Here is a 21,518-nt window from a genome sequence, read left to right as displayed (position 1 = left end):
ATTAAAAAAGAAACAGATCCACAAGAGGGGGGGGGGGGGGGGGGGCACAATTGGTTCTCATTGGGATGGCTACTTCTTGCCTAACTGACTTACCCCCAAATTTTACACAGATGTTTTCAATGAGGAAGTCTTTCATTTTTCACAAATTGTCCTGAACCTCTGAATATAGGTACGTAACTGTATCTGTGTTCACCACGTTTTGTAACAGAAGCCCCATGCATCAAGGAATACAGTTTTTCCTTTAGTCATTTCGGATAGTGGTGTACAAAGTTAAAAAATCAAGTACACCCTCAATGCCATTCTTTGCCTTACACCAAAAGAACACAGCTGGATCTACAACTGATATTTTAGCACCAAAGTTTCACATTAGTCCACATACTTTGTTGTACCAATAAAGAGAGGGATTTGATAGTCCATATACATGGCTGAAGACGCCAGATAATGCCCTTTTTGTCTTTTGGGGTTGAAGATAAAGGTTTCTTGACAGTTTACTTCTCTGTGAAAAGGCGGTTTTAATGTCCATAGAATGAGCTTTCCACTCGTTTTGAAAATTCATCTCAGTGACTTGGAAGAACACATTGGGGATTCGCTTGGTAGATCTATATTATCTATCTGGGCCAACTCACTCACTCTCTATTATCTATCTACTTGAACCCCTGAGGAACTAATCTTGCCTTAGGAACTATTCCATCTGGTGACTCTTTGATGGTGCATATCCACCTAGTGGAAATACACTTCTGCCCCTGATCAGTGGCTTCTGTATGCACAGCATTCTTCTTCCAACTATCTAATTCTTTTGATTTTGCTGCTTCAAAACACACATTTTCGATGTGACTTTCATCTCAATGTTTCATCTAATGAAAATTGTCACATTTTTTAATGTGTAATCACTCTGATTAGATTGCCCATGATCACAACCGCCATTTCCTTTCTAGGGCAAAGTTGTTGCCATGGAAACTCGAAACACATACTTTTTTGTTAACAATCCCATAATATCAAAAGGCATCAAATCACCACCAGTCCTATTAATGAACCAACTTCGACCCTCTTCATAAGGCTACCCCCCTGTAAAAGCCTTCAAAATTGATGCTAATTAATATACTCTGTCTATAAAGCCAGTCGGAATGAAGCACAACATCAGCACATACATAATCCCTGCATTTGCAATGAAAATGTTGTTTGTCTTCCAAAGATCGTATCCCTTCAGCGAATTCAGGTAAATGAACAGCTGGGTGATAACAATTATACTTGCGAATAATAGCGAATTCACAAAACAAACAGCTAAATTAACAAACTCGGCCAATACAAATTTGAAATTTGACATAAAACATCACTTGACATGATGATTTACCATTTAAATTGTATTTCCTGTTGGGCTAGGATTTGTTTTACATGCAGAGATGGAGATTGCTGTGTGTACTGTCTGGTAAACTAATTTGATTTGGTTAAAAGTTACCCAATAATATAACTTTAATGAATTTTGATACATTGATCAGAAGAATTGTAACTGTAACTATTATTTTATCAGGAATAATATATTCAAACATCATGTTATTTTAGTTGCAACTTTACGATATATATTTGAATTAAATTAATATCCATAAGCCTAGCTATTTGGTACAACTGATCGCTATTGTCAGATATTTGTTTCGTATGAACAATTTGACCAATCACTGTCGATGCTCCTGCGATCACAAAAACTTTATTTTGACATACAACCAATATGTATTTTAACAAGTCAAAATATGGCATTTATGATATATATATATATACTCAACAACAAAAGTTCCTGTGACACCAATATATTAGTGTAAGTTTGGTTTTCAATATTGTAGTACATGTATGGAATCAAGTCACAAAAACGCAACTGCTACATAAAAGCATGCATTCCATGCAAAAGTTGACTTTTATGCAAGCCCCTTGCATTTCACTACCCACGAATGGGTATACAAACATGTGCGTTTGGTGTTTATGGCAACGTTGGCAACAGACGAATGCAGTCAGAGACCATCCTTGGAGTGGCAGGCCACTCATAACCAATAATCGACAAGACAACTGGATTCGAACAACACACCTACGAAATCGATTTCAGCCAGCAACAGTGACTGCAAGAATCATCCCTGGCCTTCGACAAATATCTTCACAAACCATACGTCGCCGCCTCAGATGTGCAGGGATTGTCGCCAGAAGACCTGCCAGACGTCCCATTTTGACAGGAAACCACAAAACAAGCACGTCTACAATGGTGCAGACAGCATCTACTCTGGACGGCCATGCAGTGGGGACAAATTCTATTCACTGACGAGTCTCGTTTTCACCTCAGCCACAGCGATGGACTGATTCGAGTGTACCCACATTGAGGTGAAAGTTACGACAATCATTGTGTCATGGAAGAAGATCGGTTCAGGGGCGGCAGCGTTATGGTATGGGGTGGGATAATCACAAGACAGAGGTCCCGTTTGATAGTGGTAGAGGGAAATCTCAATGCACAGCACTACCGTGACAAAATCATCGATTCTGTTGTTCTACCGTTTCGTGTCGTCATGGCCCAGGCATTACCTTTCAACATGACAACGCCCGGCCTCATATTGCTCGACTTGTTCAGGATTCTCTTCAACAAAACAACGTGAATGTCATCCTCTGGCTGGCTCGCTCCCCTGATCTCTCACCAATCGAGCACATGTGGGATGAGATGGATCGGCGCCTTCGACGTCAACCACGTGTTCTATAGACACTCCAGGAACTTCAAAACATGCTCTAGCAGATATCCCACAGGACTTAGTGCAACGCCTGGTCTATTCCATGAGATGAAGATGTGTTGCTTGCATCGCAACCAGGGGTGGACACACACGCTATTGATTTGTAAATTGACATTTTGGCATGTTCATGTTTTTTTATGAAATCAAGGATTTTCTGAAGTCAGTATGGAAAATTAAACCATTTGAACACTTGCAGGAGTCTTTTATCAGTTGCAAACCGAAATTGTTTCAGATTTGGTAAAAAACATAACTTTGCATTAAATCTTATTCAATGTCACAGGAACTTTTGTTGATTCAGTATATATATTCTCTGTCCACTAAGGTTTGTTTCAAGGTGACAATAGCGGTAATTTGACCATGGTTTTCTGTAAATAACGTTGAGTTATGCGATCAACCGACCACATCACACATTTTTTTGCCAAAATGAATGTAAAAATATTGAATTGAATTTTGAATAAAATTTATAAAATTGGTTACAAACCGGATATACAATGAACACCAGACAGTGTAATTACGTGATTAATTTGCATAATTCAGTACAGACTTCTTTTGTTGACATGGTATTTCCGGTGTTACATGCACACGGTAATGTCTTTGTGTTGGGGGGGGGGGAGAGAAAGAAATCAAACTCAACTATAGGTAAGAAAAACTTGCCTGCTACAAGGTGACATATGGTAGTACGGTTTTGAAGATCTACAAGCACTACTGCCATTTTCAATCAATGTCAAGGTTATTGCCATGGAAACTAAAAAAATAATATTTTCAATTTTGCATCATGTTGCACGAGATTACTAATTCAACTATTAAGTTAAAGCACCATCCTGTAAGTAAGATAGTGAATGAAGGTATGTTTAAGTTCCATTTCTATCATGTATATATTTTATTATTACATAAAATATCAGATAAATGATACTTTAATGTTGTAACGTCACACGTTAAGTGTGCTGCCAAAAGCATTCATTGTTACATCTAATTGTAATACCTAAGTATCAGCGTTCTAATATTGCATTTAACTATTCTATTCAAATTTACTGTGTTAAACTACTGTATTTAGGCAATATATTGCAATATCATTGTTATATATGCTAAATATTTGTATTTTCTAAGACTTTTTGTCATATGCCACAGCCGAGGAAAGTCTTTTTTGCTCCTTCGACTGAACATCAATTCATATTGATGCTATCTATATCTTTGACAGTCATAACATTGTTGGCCAGGACTCGCAACATAAATAATCTATCAATAGTGTCATGTTAAAAACGGTGACTTTATCATCAAGAAAAGTATACTCTATACAAATGCAATCTGGTGCAAATGATTCTGGGAGATGGGAGAAACTTAATTTTGCAGCATATTAAATGCCAATTATGATGCAAAGTTTCACTGTTTTGCTAGTACAGTACACCTGCAGAACCCACAGCTACAGTTATACAGCTACAGAACGAAGTAGAAAGACTAGAACAATATAGCAGAAAGAACAATGTTTTGTTATTTGGAGTTTCGGAAAACAGTGACGAAAACAAAACTGGTTGTAAAGATGTTGTTTGTGACATTCTAAACTCAGGTAATACAACAGATGACATCGTTGAGATACGTCCACATGACATTGCCGAAGCTCACAGACTTGGGCATCGTCCTTCACATTCAAAGCGGCCAAGGCCAATTATTATCAAATTCCTCACTATCGACTGGAAAATACGTTCCCTTAGTCGACGTAGTGACATCAAAAGTTCAGGGTATGGAATCGCCAGCGATCTCACACAGAGACAGCGGAATAAGCTACAAGAACTACGTGTACAAAACAACGAGGATACTTCAAGAATGGCGTACTTATTGTTACTGACTCCAACCAAGACGCAGCATATGCTGCATACCGTGGTGAGAGATCTGATGATGCTGAGCAAGGTGGTCATAACACGGCCAGTGCTGGCAAATAGGGGTGTGGTCCAGTCCAAGCAAATTCTCGTCGATGTCCAAAACAAGTATTATCTACTAAGCTTCTCTTCTGGAATATATCTGGTTAAGTAAATAAAGTTTCCGACGTAAACTTTATAAACTTTTTATCTAATGCAGATCTTGTTGGATTAATAGAGACATGGACAACTGACTTTCCTTATCACCAGATATTCCACAACTTTACAGCCTACAGCCTAAATGCAATTAAAACAGCAGACAGAGGACGATTCTCGGGAGGTTTAACCGTGATTGTGAAAAAATCCATCAGTGTCTATGTGAAATGGTCCAGAATTGCAGATAATGCTATATTTTTACTTTTCGATAAAAGTGCATTTAATCTTGAGAAAGACATTCTTATTTGCTGTGTATATGTCAACCCACCAGGATCAAGTTGGTTTAATAACAGACAAACTAAGTGTGGTTTGACTTTATTCTTCAACTCACTTATAGAAGTTATTGGGTCACTAAACAGAGATATACACATCCTCATAGGCGGGGATTTCAACGCCCGGACTGGGACACTGTCTGATCATATTGATGATGATATCGCCGAGGTTTTAGGTGACGAGAATATGTCAGTTATGTCCGATAGTATCAACATAGATAGAGTGTCATGTGATAACATTATAAACAATGCCGGAAAACATCTTGTCAATATGTGTGCCGCTCTCGATATGTCTATTCTAAATGGTCGCTGTGGTACGGATTTAGGTATAGGTGATTATACTTACATCGGTCACTCAGGCTCCAGTGTAATAGACTACATTATTATATCCAACAGTCTATTCTTCCACTGTTATACATTTGATATTGTGTCCAGGGCAGAATCCTCACACCTTCCACTATCTTGTTCATTTCAAGCACGTGACCTGGAGATTCCCGTTGTGACAGCAGGGGCCGCACGTGCGCCTCGTGAAAACTACCACTATGTGTGGGACATAGAGATTACTACACGAGTGTCTGTCAGATACCATTGATCTTACAACGAGTTGTTTCAAAACGTATCTAACAAGCATTACGTTGGAATGGATGGTAGCTACCGTGCTAATATGCTAGGGCTTCTTGTCAGCAGATGGCCCATGTTCAGCATCTAATATTTTTGGAGGTTACATTTTTGGCATTTATGCAGGTAATTCGGAAAAGTGAGCACAACAGGAACATTGGTTACAAGGCTTGCAATCACCACAACAATCACAGCAAAGTTCATGTGGGTCACAGCGAGAAGACGTGGCTACACTCCTTGCAAGCCTACGCTTAATCTCGTTTTTTCCCATGATGTGATGGTGAAGTATTAAAGATAGCTCACTTCCAAAATAAAAAAAATAAAATGAAATTTGTATTCTCTGCTATCAAAGCACGTCTCCACACAAAGGCAAAGCATAAGTGAATGAGGTGGCATATAGTGTGTCAGGTGATCAAACCGCCTGGGTCACCGTGTACAGGATTGTAGTTCGTGACCTATTTTTTTAAGGTGGTGGCAATGGTGATGAGGGGAGTGTTCGGGCGAATTGAGTCATAGGGGCTGGAAACTTTGTTTTAGGATGTTGCCACACAAGGTTCGAAAGAAGAAGGAAGAAATGCATATAGAATCAAATATAAAATTTCACAACATAGATAGCCATTTTTATACTTCACTTAGAACTGCCGAAGTCAGAGAAGTCAGATATGATTCTCTAAATGCTTTGCTAGCTGATAATGAGAAGATAAACGTCTCCGATTGGATTTGATGAGCTGAAAGTTCATTTGACGTGCCCTCCTATAAAGTATCAAAACAAAGGATCAGTTTTTAATGAAACGGCTATGTGAAATACTTGAACTACTTACCTATGTTGCTTGAAAGGACATCACTCTTTCCTGCAGCATATAGTGTCTGTAACATTGAAGTAAAGACTAAAAGAACAGAAATAAGCTTTTGAAAGGCGTTTAAAAGTTGGAAGAATACAAAGACATGGTATTTTTTGTGGATAACAACTTCCTTATTATTTGAAAGTAAGTTTAACGGCTACTTCTTCCAGCCTTCATCAATGAATAATCACTATTTTTAACAACTTTCTTCATACCAGTAATACTTGTCATGGTTCCGTTACCTTTTGATTCCTACTTACTGGCCAATCAGACTAACAATCAAACTTATGTTAAGTAACAGAATGCCAGCCTGAAAAAAATCACTTACATAAAATAAATCACCATATCCTTAAAATCATCAAAACAACAAGTTGAATCTGGTAATGTTTACCCACTAAAAATGGAGTATGATCCCCAGCTACAACCTGTTTGGCAGAAACGCCAGTCCAGGATGCCAGGCTCATTGCCAAAGCTTGAATTCGTGGGCAGTGCATGAACCGATAAGAGGAAGAGCATCCTGTGCTTGATGACAGTTTGCCGCAATGGTCGTCTTGAGCCAGCCGGCAACCATGGCTTTTTAATGTCTTTGTCAGAATGGGTCTTGCATGAGACAAAAATGTGTTTCCAAAGATGCTGATGAAGGTCAGATAGCTGTCAGATAGAATTTGAGTGCATGAATGGTAAAGAGGAAGGTCAACAGTAGGTGCCAACGTGGAAATGGTATACTGTCTATGACCCAAGGGACCAGTAGCAGTGGACGTTCTTAGCAACAAAGTCTGGTAGAGAGTGTAGGGAAGGCAGCTTTGCAAGACTTTTGGAGCAACATGGCATTGGCGAGAGAGAAGACTGAAATAGAGCAGGTCAAACCTGGGTTGGCAAAGAAGATCTTTGTAGAAGTAGAAGTAGAAGTAGAGAGGATTTTCCATCAGTAGATATAAGAGCCGGGACACCAGGTCCTGCTCGGAAAGCCAATTGAGATGAATCACTTTGTTGTGCAAATAGCTTCTCCAATGTGCTGATTGGACAACCATAAGCTGAGGAGTTGTCAGGATTGGTGTCGTGGTCTTGTGCGTCAATGCATCAGACAGGGACATGATGCCTTCAATGTTCTTCTTAGCTGCCTCCTTACACTTGGCTTTAGGGAAGGAGGTATCAAGTTTCAAGAAAGCTCTCTTGGAGTGTGCAAAACTTGCAATGGGACTCCACCGTACATAAGTTGTCTCTGCTCTTCCAGCAGAAATTGTGAGAGTCTGCAATGACCATATGAAATGACCACACTTTTGACATGTAGGGAAAGGGACAGACGACACCATAACTGGCGAAAACTCACTAGTGCCGTATATGACCACAGATAAGCTGAATTTTGAGGACCACAAAAAATGATTCTGTTGACAGGGTCAGCTTATGTATGGGTTACACTTTCATCAAACTCTTTTCTGTTGGTAAAAAAACTACATTGTATCGCTTCAGGTGAATGAACAACATTATAAAAAACTTTGTCAATGAAAATGAGAAATTTGCGATAAAACGTCACTAGACATGATGATTAACTAATTCAATTGCATTTCTTGTTATGCTAGGCATTGTTTTATATGGTAGGATAAAGATTTCCGTGTGTATTGTCAAGTAAACTAAGACGGAAATAGCAATCAGCTGTACACACATGTTCTCCAATCTATCGGATCTTATGTTAAAACATACCCAATAATATAATGGAAAATAATTTTGATGCAAATATCGGAAAAAATAGTATCTTAAAATATTATTTTACTATGAATATGTTCTTGTATCGTATTATTTTAGTTGCAGGTTTTACTATGTATCTTCAAAATAATGATAACCATAACCAGGGTTGTGCGATAGTATTTTAGTGTACTCTCGGGTACTTTTTTGCATGGAACAATTTGACAAATCACCGTTGTGATTTCACGCGATCTCGCTGTTTCCATCGCAGAAACAATATATTGACATTTAGTCGTCAAACTACAACAAATATTACTTTTAACGAGTCAAAGTATGGCAGTTATGACGTATGTATCCATTTTCTGTCCACTAAGGTTCGTTTCAAGGTGTCAATAGTGGTAATATGATCGGTGAGCTGGCAAAGCAGACCATGTGGAACGGGGCAAACAGATGTTGGTAGTACCGGATGGACACCGAAATATTTCTCCATATCGACAAAAATTTACCCCAAAAATACAACTTTTAATTGCTTTTATCTAAAACAGGAAGTTGTGATTTCATGTGATGGACAATATAGAATATCTTCATGAGAAAGGATTTCAATTCAAAACCTACAAAATCAACAAGTCGTCCGGGCATGAAACAATATCCCTCTCTGAAATTTAAAAGTATTTTAGTGTGTTGATGGAACATTTTCCCTATAAGTCAAGTAAGTAAAATTATGCTTCATGAGTTTACAAACCTGTTACATCTTCACCCACACGTACCAGGACGTGGTCAGTGAAGAGGACAGGGCTCGTTGTGTCAGTTCAACAGTGTTGACAGTGGTAAGTAATAAATCAGATCAAGTTCTCCACCCTTGATGTGTGAAGATCATTGTCTGCCTTGCACAAGATGAAGGTCAAATTTGTTCACCATCTGACAGAGTTGTGCATGATTATACATGTTAAAGTCTCCTGTCAGAACTGTTTTCCACATTCATGTTGAAAGTGAAGATATAGCTTCATCTCAAAGACGCACAAAGTTCCTGAGTGGGCCTGGAGGTCGGTATACGACAACAACCAATACAGATGTCTCTGAACCATAACTGCCATCAGTTCCAGAGATGTTGGACAATGCAACCATGTGCAACTCAGATCTCTCTTAACTAGCATTGCTACTCTGTGATCAGATGCCTTGTGAAGGAATGAATGAGAAGGGAGACGATCATATCAGTGTATTTCCTCATCTTAGAGATGGGTTTCTGTGAGGGATAGCACTGACATTGTACTGGTGAATTCTTCAGTCAGGAGGTGATTGTAAGGTGTATATAGAGTCCATGCACATTGAGATGTCCAATCAGAAGTGAATCTTGTGGAAAGCTCAGCAGGGAAGACTTCCAAGAGAACAAATCATCCTCTTTCAGTCACTCCATTTTCTTAAGAGCATACTTATTGACTTTTATCTTCTGTTGTCAAATCACCAACCATTGAACTGTATGTGCTGCCTTGTGACTTATTAACAGTAACAGCCCATGCAAGAACACCAGAATACTTTTTTCTTTCCACTACAGCAAACATTTTGTATTGGCAATGAAAAATGTGACTGTAACAGCCTGAATAGGAGTTGCTTCCTTCAGGATTTGCTAATCTTCTAGCTTGCAATTCTTCATTAACATGGCCTGAATGAAATGTATCCCCTGGTTCTTGAGATATCGCGCTAACAAGGAATACAAAGTCCAAATCTTGAAATTCTTGTAAGGACATTGAAAATAATTGCAAAGTCACCACAAACGACTGGCATCTGGACATCCTCCAGTTACACCTTGGTGCCATGAAATGAACCAACTGGTTCTTGAGATATAGCGCCAACACTTTTGTTTTGACAGACAGATGATCGTAAATACTATGTTCTCCGCTTCACGCTATCACACTGCGAAGGACAATTAAACACTTTTTATTACAGAATTAACTTGTGTAATTCAATACAGATTTGTTGATATTCTGTTTATGATGACCGATCATGATGAGACGTAGTTTTAAGTTGGGGATCTGGCTTATCTACCACACATTACATTTTGATACAGATTTCATGGACAAGGTTAATATCTCGGCTTATATATATGAGATTGGCTTATCTACGGTCATATACAGTACCAACACCATCAAATGCTCACATAACAAGCTTCTTAATAATGAATAAAACTTATACAAAGTACTGATTATGATATTCGTTAAAACAGTGTAGCAACAAAGCCGAGAACTAGAGTAATCATAGGTGATGTCTCTAGCACACACAAGAAAGAAGTAGGCGGACTGCGAAGCCTAAAAAGCAGGCACCCAGTGACAGTAGAACTATATAAATTGTGGACAATAGGTATTACTAAGGTGCTTTGCGTTGCACCTCACAGATGCTGGTAAAAGGACAACTGACCCAGGGTAGGCTTAAAGCCGACAGGGACCATGTTCCAAGGAAAACAGACAGAACCAATGAACACACTCCTTACATCTCAGCTCTTTCAATCATGGCTTCCATATCGACAAGTATGCAAGGTCGCCCAAATCCCCTTAAACTAACTCACCCGCTGTATTTCTAAATACTTTAATTTACCCAACAAAATACCGAGCCGAGCCGAGCCGACCACAGAAGTGATTTTTTTTCTGCCTTGGCAAATGGAAGAGCTGTAGGCTATTGGTACTATTGCATGAACAACTAGTTGAGTGTAGTTGACAGTGAAGAGGGCTTCTGTTGAAAAGAAGAATTTCTACATGAAACTCATCATCTTGAATGTAATTCTATGTTCGACGGCGAGACTTTTTATGGTTTGGCTAATTGGTAGTGAGATAATTGATGTTATTAATAGGATACAAGTACTAGTAATAGCAAAGTTGTCAAACCTATAATTTTAACAAATACAGTGTTACAAACTAATGGTTCAGTACAGACAATATGTTCATTTATACGATGACCAAACTGTGTCCAAAAGAGACTTAACCAAATGATATTAGGCTATCATCTTTTTCTATCATCTATAAATTATTTTACAACATTGTAACATTCTTAACATTTGGAGAAATGTCAGAATTGAAACACGTACTTCAGAAATCTTTTTCATGACTGTTTCATATGCCTGTGTAATGGCTTCCTCTTCTGAAGCAACTATCTTGATGGCCCCAACTGTGTGTTCTGATGTTCTTGGGATCTTTTCTGGTATCACAGGGCTGTGGAACCCTGAAAAGTGCACATATTATAGTTTTTAAAAAAATAGAACAAAAACAAATACAATGTAGACACAGTTCAAATGGTGGAGATAAATAAGGTGTAATTCTAAGTCCAATTACATCCAATAATAAAAAAAACATGTATTAAACCCTTGATATGTTGCAATATTATTAAAATAACATTATGTTGTATTTAGCACTTTAAAATGTTTTGGTGCCCATGTTCAGTAGATTAATGAATTTTCAATGCAGACAGAAAACAGGTTACAAAGTAAGCTAAGGAGTAAGCAGAATACTGCAGTTTACTATAATTCATGATGCTAGGTCAATATAGGTCAAGATAAATTTGCCGAAACAAAACTCATACTTCATAAGATACAAAAACTGTTCTGCTTTTGCAACCACAAAAAGATGGGTATACAACACTTACAGCTCAGCCACCATGAACTGGCCTTTGGCAGGTCACTAAACTCCTGAAAAATTGATTCTGACTGAACTACCACTGTCATAGTACACAGACGGCCATCAAATTTCTTTGTGTCTTGGAGAAACCGGTTGAGTTGTGATGCAAAACCTCCTAAGCCTGTAAACATAAAACACAATAGCTGACCATGCATGTAACATCTTCTGAAAATTTCCCTTCATACTTTAAGCATTTTTTCTGATGGCCTTCAAAAGGTCTATCAGCATTTGTTTTACCCAGCTGTTATTCAATCATATATGAGTCATTTCAAGACTGAAATCTGTATGCATGTAATCATACTGGATAAAAAATAGTGCTACAGGACTGAAGCTCATGTGGATACATAGTCAAACTACAACAAATACTACTTTTATGAGTTAAGGCTTTGCATATAAGATATGTATGTAAATCCGACAACTAAAGTTTATTTAAAGCATCAACAGGTGTAATTAATGGTGAGTTGGTGCGATCTGATGATCACTTCACACACAATTTCGTTGATTAATAAAATAGATTACAAACATAAGTCCATATATACAATGAATATTTTTTATCAATCTTTTGTGTAACAACAGGATTAAATTCCATACAGATTTGTTTATAAGCTATTTCTGATGACATGATGATGTGTCTTTGTTGGGAAAATAAAGGAATTTATTGGACTCTTTAGCTACCCTGCAGTTTAACTGAATCAGTGGTATCATGAAGGGGTTATCGTGAGGGACGACAAAAGTCATCAAGAGATGACATATCCCCCTGCTATAGTGCAATTCGGAAATGGAGTTTGGCTACTTATGCCCCACTTTTGGTTCATTGCCATTGGATACGTTCAGTTTAGTGAAGGAAAATATAATGCTGTTCAGTTATTTTCAAAATCCAAAATCTTGAAAAGGAACAAGTTCCCTACTAGACTGATTTGCATAAGTTTCATTATATATATTCAACAGTTTGGAGTGCTGCTCCAGTAAACAAGCACTACCCTCATTTTCAGTACGTCCAACTTGTCATAATGAAAAAAAAACAAAAAAACAATTTAAATCCCAAAGCATCAAAGGGTACCAGTTCCCCACTAGACTGATCTATAAAAAAAAAATTAAAAAGAAGTATATAACAGTTTTGGAGTTCTATTTCGGAAACAGAAAAAATAACTTATTTTCATTGATATTATTTTTAAGCTGCAATGTACATTAAGAATGCTGTTACAAGAGCAAAGGAAAGATGGGTGGGAAATTGTTTTGAAAATAGCAGTAGAAAGATGGCGAAGTTAAAGTGTGTGTCATATATATGATGTCACTTGAAAACAATTAACAGGCGGAAGTGTTGGTTTGTTTGGTGTCATGGTGTTTGTTAAACCATATTCTAATGTATTTGATATGAATGCAAAGATTCGTAATGAAACAGTGAAGATATTCTAATGTTTGGTTCTGGAAAAGGAACCACATACACAACAGAGTCTAAGTCCAATTAAAGGTCTTTATAACAAATTAAAGGCATCAGTTCACTATCTGAGATGAACCAGAGAAACCATTTTGAGTTTTGCACTGGAAACAAACCACACCCCTGACTGAGTCTTGAGTAACTAAATGATTGATAAAAAAACAAATTTAAAAAAAAGCCCCACGTAGCAAAAGACACCAATTCACCACCTGATTGAAAATTATTCAAAAGTTTAATGAACAAACAATGAAGAGATTTTGAGTTCTGTTGTGAAAACAAACCATATGTCAAACTGTGTCGAAGTCCAACTTTATTACTCAAATCTGAAAAAAAATGCAAGGAAAAAAACTAAATATCACTGAGAAGATCAAGGCACCAGTTCCCCACCTGACTGATATATGTGCCAGATTTCATGAAGGAATTGTGTCTACCATGTTAATTTGGAAATGTGGAATCTAAGAATTCCTCCCGTAAAATATACATATTTTATCTTATCCTGACTCATATTTAGTGCTTGAACACCACAGTTGGTGGTGGGTGGTTCAGATCGTCAACTGTTCATTAACCCCTGGGAACATGATATTCGTCTTAATTTCTTCAGTCTATCAAACAGGGAGCCACCTCCTTCTTGTGTTTGTTTGTTTGTTTGATTGTCTGTTGTTTAACACCACACATAGCTATATTCTAGCTATAGGAAGGAGGTCTGTAAATAATTAAGTCTGGACCAGACAATCCAGTGATCAGCACTCTCCTTAATGATAAAGGAGATGCTATCCACACTAGGAGGTGTTATCAATACTATCAAGTATTGAACTGCGGCATGGTATCTCAGCGGGCTAGCACCATGAAATCGGTCTGTGGTGGGTTCTCGGAGAGTCACGACATGCGCATGAGTTGGAAGACAAGCATGCCACTTGACCATCTGTTTATTCAAGACTGTCCAAGTTACATAACAGCAGATTGTGCTTAACTGCAGCTAATCACAAACAGATGTCTGTTGGCCTATCACAATATTACACACAAGCTTACAACTACTATATTTCAATTAAGGATATTACAATCTGGACTAGTACAAGCAGCCATACACACACGCATGTGCATGCATGTTGCTAGATAAGTGCAATAATCTTGAATGTGACGAAACACCCCATATCACCTCACCTTTATTAAGAAAGATATTAAAACAATAGTTATCATTTAATAATTCTAAGAATACTGACCTCCCTAACAACATTGCCATAAATCCCGCATTTTGCCTGCATCACAACTATACGTGATTAGTTGTTTCAATAACAGCACTTTGGGATACAACTCTTCCATGTGCAAAGGCCGGAGAATCCTCATTTCTTTCCAAACATCACTCACTAGAGAAAGATGATTGGTGAGGTGGGAGGGAGTATATCTGATGTAATAGAGAGATAAAGTGTCTCTTCCAGCGGTGCGAATGAGGGCCCATTGCCGCTAAGTAGAAATATAAAGCATGGATAGGTCTGAATGGTCTGTTGCATGCCCTAGAGCTGGTATGATATAGTGTCAATGGTCTAATGGACCCATGGCTGTAGACTTGAGTTTTGGCCACAAAATGATTGAGAGCATGCTCTGTGATTGATTTCCAATCCTTCTCATGGGTAAGGCTTAAATAATCTAGAGCGTGTAATTTAGAAAGTCTGACTGCAGTCGCCATAGTTACGAGGAAAGCAGCTTTCTTTGTCTTGTGTTGGTGTGTAGCATTTGCAAAGTGATCAAACCGTTCAGTTAGAAGAGCAGAAAGAACCACCGATAAATTCCATTTTGGGACGATTCTAGGTGTGCTTATGTCTTCGAAAAGAAAAAACTGCAGGTGTCTATTCAACATGGGTTGGTTGCTGATAGATAATCCAGCATGTTGAAGGGCGGATCTATAGCTCTCCATTGCCCTACGATGGATCTTATTATCTTGTCTGAGATGTAGGAGAAAATCAGCAACCATTGTAATGTTGACTTGGGTATCATCTAAACCTGATTGTCTTCTCCACTGGACAAATTCTCCAATCTGTAGTCGTAAATAAGGGAGGATGAAGGTCTCCAGGTTCCATCAACAGCAAATGAGGCAGATTTAGATAATCCAGAGGTTTGATCCTTCTGCGAGATTATTTCCAGGCAGTTCGATGTAGACTGCGTAGAATGTTGTACTGAATATCCGACCTGGGTTGACGTAGAAGATCACTGCCATGTGGAAACCATGAACAGCTGTGATCCATTTGAAATCCTTCCGATGAAGTGTCCATTTTGTGCCTTTTCGAGATAGACTTTCTGCTAGGATGTTCAGTCTCCCTGGTATGTGTCTCACTTCAAGTTAAACAAGTCTTACAAAGCATCTAGCTGAGAGTTTCCATCATCAACAAATGGACTTGGATCCACCATGTTTCTGGATGTATGCCACCACTGTGGTGTTGTCAATGGCCACTAGAATTGATAAGGAGATCCTTCCAGGATTGAAGGGCATAGAAAATTACCTGACAATTGATGTGAAGGTCTCTCCCTGTCAAAGTTCATGAGCCTTGGATCTGGAGTTCATCCATGTGGGCTCCCCATCCTAAGTCTGAGGTGTCTGTGAACAAGTGATGGAATGGTGGAGTGTAGACGAGAGGAATGTCTGACATTATATGGTCTCGATGAGTCCACCAGAGTAAATCTTGACACAGGTATGTTGGAAGGGATCTAAGAGTGTCAAGAGACAGATCCCGTACATCGATGATCCAGGATTGAAGAAGGCGAAACTGCAGCCTGCACCTGTAGGTCATATCCTGTAGTTGGGTTAATTTGCCGATCAGGGAAATCGATCATCAGATCGAAAGACGTGGCTGAGATAGCGCCTTGTTGATCAGAAGGAGAAATATCAATCATCCGGAGGGCAGAGACATCCTGTGGTCAATATGAAGTGAGCTCATATGTAATGATGTCTTGGGTAGGAGTCAATTCTGATTTGGATTGATGATTGAGGAACCCCAGTTGAGTCACATGTCCGGTCAGGAATTCCCTGTCTTGCAGGAGCTGACATATGTCTTGACTGACTGAAAGTTGTCCAGATATCCATGGAGATGGACCAGATGGAGATGGGTGAAGCTGATGACTGGAGCCCTATCCTGGTGAATAACCTACTGGGCGATCATTGTTTCTGGACAGATTTGTATCAGGAGAAAATTGTTCAGGACCTTGAGATCTGTGATCATTCTAATTTCAGTCGAGTTCTTCCTGGGAACAAAGAACACCGGGGAATAGAAGCCGAAACTCACATCTGTCTCTAGGAGTTCCCGAATGACTTTCTTGTGTAATAGGGCCTTGATGGCTAGCTTAACTACGTCTAAGTTGGCTCCTTCCAGATGGAATCTATGACCGTAGGGAAGGGGTACAAGCTGAAGTCGAGTATGGAAGTGCAGCTCCCCACGTGCCAGCGAAGACCTCTTTCTGGGCCCATTGTGAGAAGTATAGGGAAATGTGGTAATCATAGATCCTTGGGTGATGCCAAGTCGAAAGGGTCTGTGATGGTAGTAGGCATGTGGGTAGAGTCAGCCTCCTGAATTGAATCCTTGTCAACTGGATACACGTCATTTGGGGTCAAACTGACAAAAGGTGTCAAGTTGTTGTGGGCGAGCAGGTCCACGAGAAGCTTGAGATGATTCCTTCCCTGAAGAGATAAACGTCTTCCTAGAGGGTTCACAGAAAGAAGTGTCCCTATTGTGATCTCAAAGATGAGTACCTGACTATGAACATCTAGGCCTTTGGTGCAAGTTGGAGCAAAGAAACCTGGCTGCTCTCAGAGATGTCATATCTGACTTCATCAATGATAGTGCCCAGTTGATTGTTGAAAAGCTTAGGAGCCATGATGGGTTTGGTCATGACCATCCTTCTGGCGTGAGATGAAATGACCTTAGATCAAACTTAGATCAGATAATAGTTCTTCCTTTCTCCTGATAGTGATGCTATCAGATAACTTGGAGGAGGCCTTCTTAGATAGGGAGAGGGAAGTGCCGAGATCACAGTGATGATCTTCAGTGCAGGTGAAATCTCTGCATTTCCCTCATGAAGTATGGGGATCCCTGGAAACTATAAGGCGGACACACTTCTGAAACGAGGTGAACATGTAAAGTTGACAGAGAAGAAGAGGACTTCTGTTGAAAATCTGAAAGTTTGTTTGTGTGATTGCAAACAAAATACGGGATTCATTGCAGTGATGTAATAGAAGTAGAGGGTTTGAAAGGACTATACATCTTTATGGTTAACTTGTAAGGGAATATATTTTTCTTGTATCAACATTCATAAGATCAAGAACATTTTCTTAACCTTCAAGAATATGTTTGGTTGTATCACTTTCTAGATAAGGCCTGGGTTGGTTGTGGTAGTAGTAGTGGACAACAAACCTTCTGAGGGTTTGCACATCATTACTTAAATATGAGTAATCCAGATTGTTAAATATGAGTAATCCAGATTGTTAAATAGGAGTAATCCAGATTGTTAAATAGGAGTAATCCAGATTGTTAAATAGGAGTAATCCAGATTGTTAAATATGAGTAATCCAGAGTGTTAAATATGAGTAATCCAGAGTGTTAAATATGAGTAATCCAGATTGTTAAATATGAGTAATCCAGAGTGTTAAATATGAGTAATCCAGAGTGTTAAATATGAGTAATCCAGATTGTTAAATATGAGTAATCCAGATTGTTAAATATGAGTAATCCAGATTGTTAAATATGAGTAATCCAGATTGTTAAATATGAGTAATCCAGAGTGTTAAATATGAGTAATCCAGATAGTTAAATATGAGTAATCCAGAGTGTTAAATATGAGTAATCCAGATTGTTAAATATGAGTAATCCAGATTGTTAAATATGAGTAATCCAGAGTGTCAAATATGAGTAATCCAGAGTGTTAAATATGAGTAATCCAGAGTGTTAAATATGAGTAATCCAGATAGTTAAATATGAGTAATCCAGATTGTTAAATATGAGTAATCCAGAGTGTTAAATATGAGTAATCCAGAGTGTTAAATATGAGTAATCCAGAGTGTTAAATATGAGTAATCCAGAGTGTTAAATATGAGTAATCCAGAGTGTTAAATATGAGCAATCCAGATTGTTAAATATGAGTAATCCAGATTGTTAAATATGAGTAATCCAGAGTGTTAAATATGAGTAATCCAGAGTGTTAAATAGGAGGAATCCAGAGTGTTAAATAGGAGGAATCCAGAGTGTTAAATAGGAGGAATCCAGAGTGTTAAATAGGAGGAATCCAGAGTGTTAAATAGGAGGAATCCAGAGTGTTAAATAGGAGGAATCCAGATTGTTAAATAGGAGGAATCCAGATTATTAAATAGGAGGAATCCAGATGATTTTAGATAGCTGCATCTCAGACACTCACTAATATCCGGTTATAAGATGAATCAGAATTATTTAATTGAAACAATACATTTTATTTGCCTGTTCTAGATATAAGAATTGATTTTAATTATTTGGTTTCCACGTTGTCCAAATTAGAATAATAGTGATTCCTTAAATGTATTGTCAGATTTTGGAAACATAGTAAAAATAACAATGTTTGGGGATCATATGTCATAGTTTTTTCCTCCGACCAACTTTGACAGTTTATTACTGACTGAACAAACTGTGGGAACATTAGTAATTCTCCAAGATGAAATTTATTCCATTTTTAGGGTTGGTATGTTCATAGGTAACATAAATCACCATTTACATGTTTGCTGGCAGATAATATTATCATATTTTGGTAATATCTGAAAAAACTAAACAACATGAACATAATGGATATATTTTAAGCATGCTGAACGTTTTGTGAGATATTTCAATGATTTAATAATTGAAATGATATTACAACGACATTATTTCAAAACTTCCTTCGAAACTCGTTTCTCATCATGAAACTTGATAATCTACATGTATGATATGGTGGTACATAATCAGTTTTGGATAATTCATAAACAATATAATGTTTACATATATCCAGCTTTCAAGATAGAGTGTAAATAGACTGTTTAATATATATTTGTATATTTATTTTTGAAACTTTATGAAAAGAATACTTTGATATTTGTTTGGTCATAAGTATTATGAAAACATACATTTATCTGCATGAACTTCATTATTTAGACCAGATACACTTACTGGTAAATTTGAAAACCTGTTTCACTAGATCTTATCGTGGAGGTTGCCAAATTTAATTTATGTATTCCACAATAATTGTGTAATTTGGCTAAGAAGATTTGGTGTACAAATAGTTTGGTAGCCAGTTGTTTCATGATCAGTGTCAAAGATAGAAAGTTATATTTATTCATGTCACTCTGAACTGAAGGGTAACAAAATCTATCTACAGACCCAGATAGCAACCTTAATCCTTTTATTAATCTACCGACATGGTTGCTATTGTCATTCTGAAATCAAATAATAAATTATCGTCCTGCTATGACTAAAAAGGAACAGCAAACTTATATGTTGCTTTCAATTTGATGTCATAAATGATGCATCACATATTTTAACTTCTTTACAGTGATTGATAAATGATGATTAGTTTATTTTGATTTTGTCTCATTCCACAATTTGTACTGGTACATTTATTTCATCTTGGTTTGATTACCAATTGAAGTTGATTCCTGTAGTGTTCTTTCAATAACCAAGAGACAACCTGCAAACTTCCCACTTCGTTTATTCATCAGACGACAAGTGACAATCAATAGCCAAGCCCGAGCACGCATTGCACGTGCGCTAGTAACAACGTTTTCCGAACCACTGATTACATTACATGAACGACTTCTGTTTACCATCAGAATTTATCAAACCCTAATATTTTACACTTTTCCCCCTTAAAAATATACAAACAAAACGTAACCTGAAATAATAGTACGATCTTACTGCCGTTTAATAAGCAAAGTATCCAAATCAATGTTTATCGTTGAAACACAAATGTCACACTGACCTAAAATGTGGTCAGTAGGTCAATACCTCAATCCAGTGTCAACACACGAATACACTTAACGAGGTCACTATGACAGGAATGTTACAAGGTCTGTGACCCAGGTATTTAAGATCCCAGCAGTGTTAATGTGACACTAACAGTTCAATAAGACAGTCTATCTGGTTTCTTCCTCTCCCTAACAGGATATTTTCGAGTCGCTGTTTCTGTCCCAGGTACAATTTCAGTCTCTGGGGGCCTTGTCCCAGGTGGAACACTCTCCACCCCGATTTCCCCAGGAAATGACCCCTTGGTATTTTCAACTGGAATCTTCTCTACCCCAGACATTGCCGCACTTTCAGACCTATCAGGGATTGTTATGTCCTCAGTAGTGGATGTTACTGGTAGATCAGGCATACCTGGCATAGTTATCAGCTGATCAACATGGCGCTTCCACTCAAAGTTCTCTACCTGAACCTTGTAAGTCACATGACCTAATGCTTTTAGTACAACCCCGTGGAGCCATTGTTCGGTACGACCCCTGTAGTCCCTCACCACGACTGGGTCGCCAACTTCAAAACGCCTCACAGCATCCACTTTCGGAGACACTTTTCTTTGAACTGAAGAAGCAAGATCTGGTCTCAGCAAGTCGAGTCGAGTACGAATACGCCTTCCCATGAACAGTTCTGCAGGGGTCGTTTTCGTTGTACTGTGAGGTGTGGTTCGGTAGGACAGCAGAAATCTGCACAGTCGCTGTTGAAGAGTAGACGTAGATGCCCTCATGGATTTCATAGTAGTCTTGAACGTTCTGACAAATCGTTCTGCCTCACCATTAGAGCTTGGGTGGTACGTCGAGGACAGAATATGTTTAACTCCATTTTTCTTCAGAAATGTCTTGAGCTCGTGAGAGGTAAACTGTGGTCCATTGTCAGAGATTAGCTGATCGGGAAGGCCATAAGAAGAAAAGAGCTTTCTCAAAACATTTATGGTACTTATTGTTGTTGTTGATTTCATCTGAACTACTTCAGGCCATTTGGACATAGCTTCCACCACAATAAGAAAGTTCTCACCCATAAAGGGGCCAGCAAAGTCAACGTGAATCCGTTGATAAGGACGGGAAGGCCAGATCCAGGGATTCTGTCTGGTTGTAGGTGGGACCGGTTGTACACTTTGACAAGATGCACAGTTTCTAACTAGCTGCTCTATGTCTGTATCCAATGAGGCCACCACACATGA

The 21,518-nt window shown here is 38.3% G+C and overlaps 1 protein-coding gene across 1 annotated transcript in view; it reads right to left on the bottom strand.

Annotated features, from left to right (window-relative positions):
* LOC124120851 overlaps nucleotides 1–21,518 on the bottom strand; it is a 140,901-nt gene that overhangs the window by 54,063 nt on the left and 65,320 nt on the right. The window contains exons 13-15 of the mRNA XM_046483744.2: nucleotides 11,874–12,026; nucleotides 11,320–11,453; nucleotides 6,540–6,585 (exon numbers count right to left, since the gene is read on the bottom strand). Coding sequence (XP_046339700.2) covers nucleotides 6,540–6,585; nucleotides 11,320–11,453; nucleotides 11,874–12,026 — 333 coding nt within the window. The remainder of the gene's footprint in view (nucleotides 1–6,539; nucleotides 6,586–11,319; nucleotides 11,454–11,873; nucleotides 12,027–21,518) is intronic.

This window comes from Haliotis rufescens, unplaced genomic scaffold, assembly GCF_023055435.1.
Source record: "Haliotis rufescens isolate VD_foot unplaced genomic scaffold, xgHalRufe1.0.p SCAF_12, whole genome shotgun sequence".
Classification (NCBI taxonomy): domain Eukaryota; kingdom Metazoa; phylum Mollusca; class Gastropoda; order Lepetellida; family Haliotidae; genus Haliotis; species Haliotis rufescens.
The sequence above is the reverse complement of the archived record's forward strand: the minus strand, read 5'-3'. Positions and strand labels throughout refer to the sequence as shown.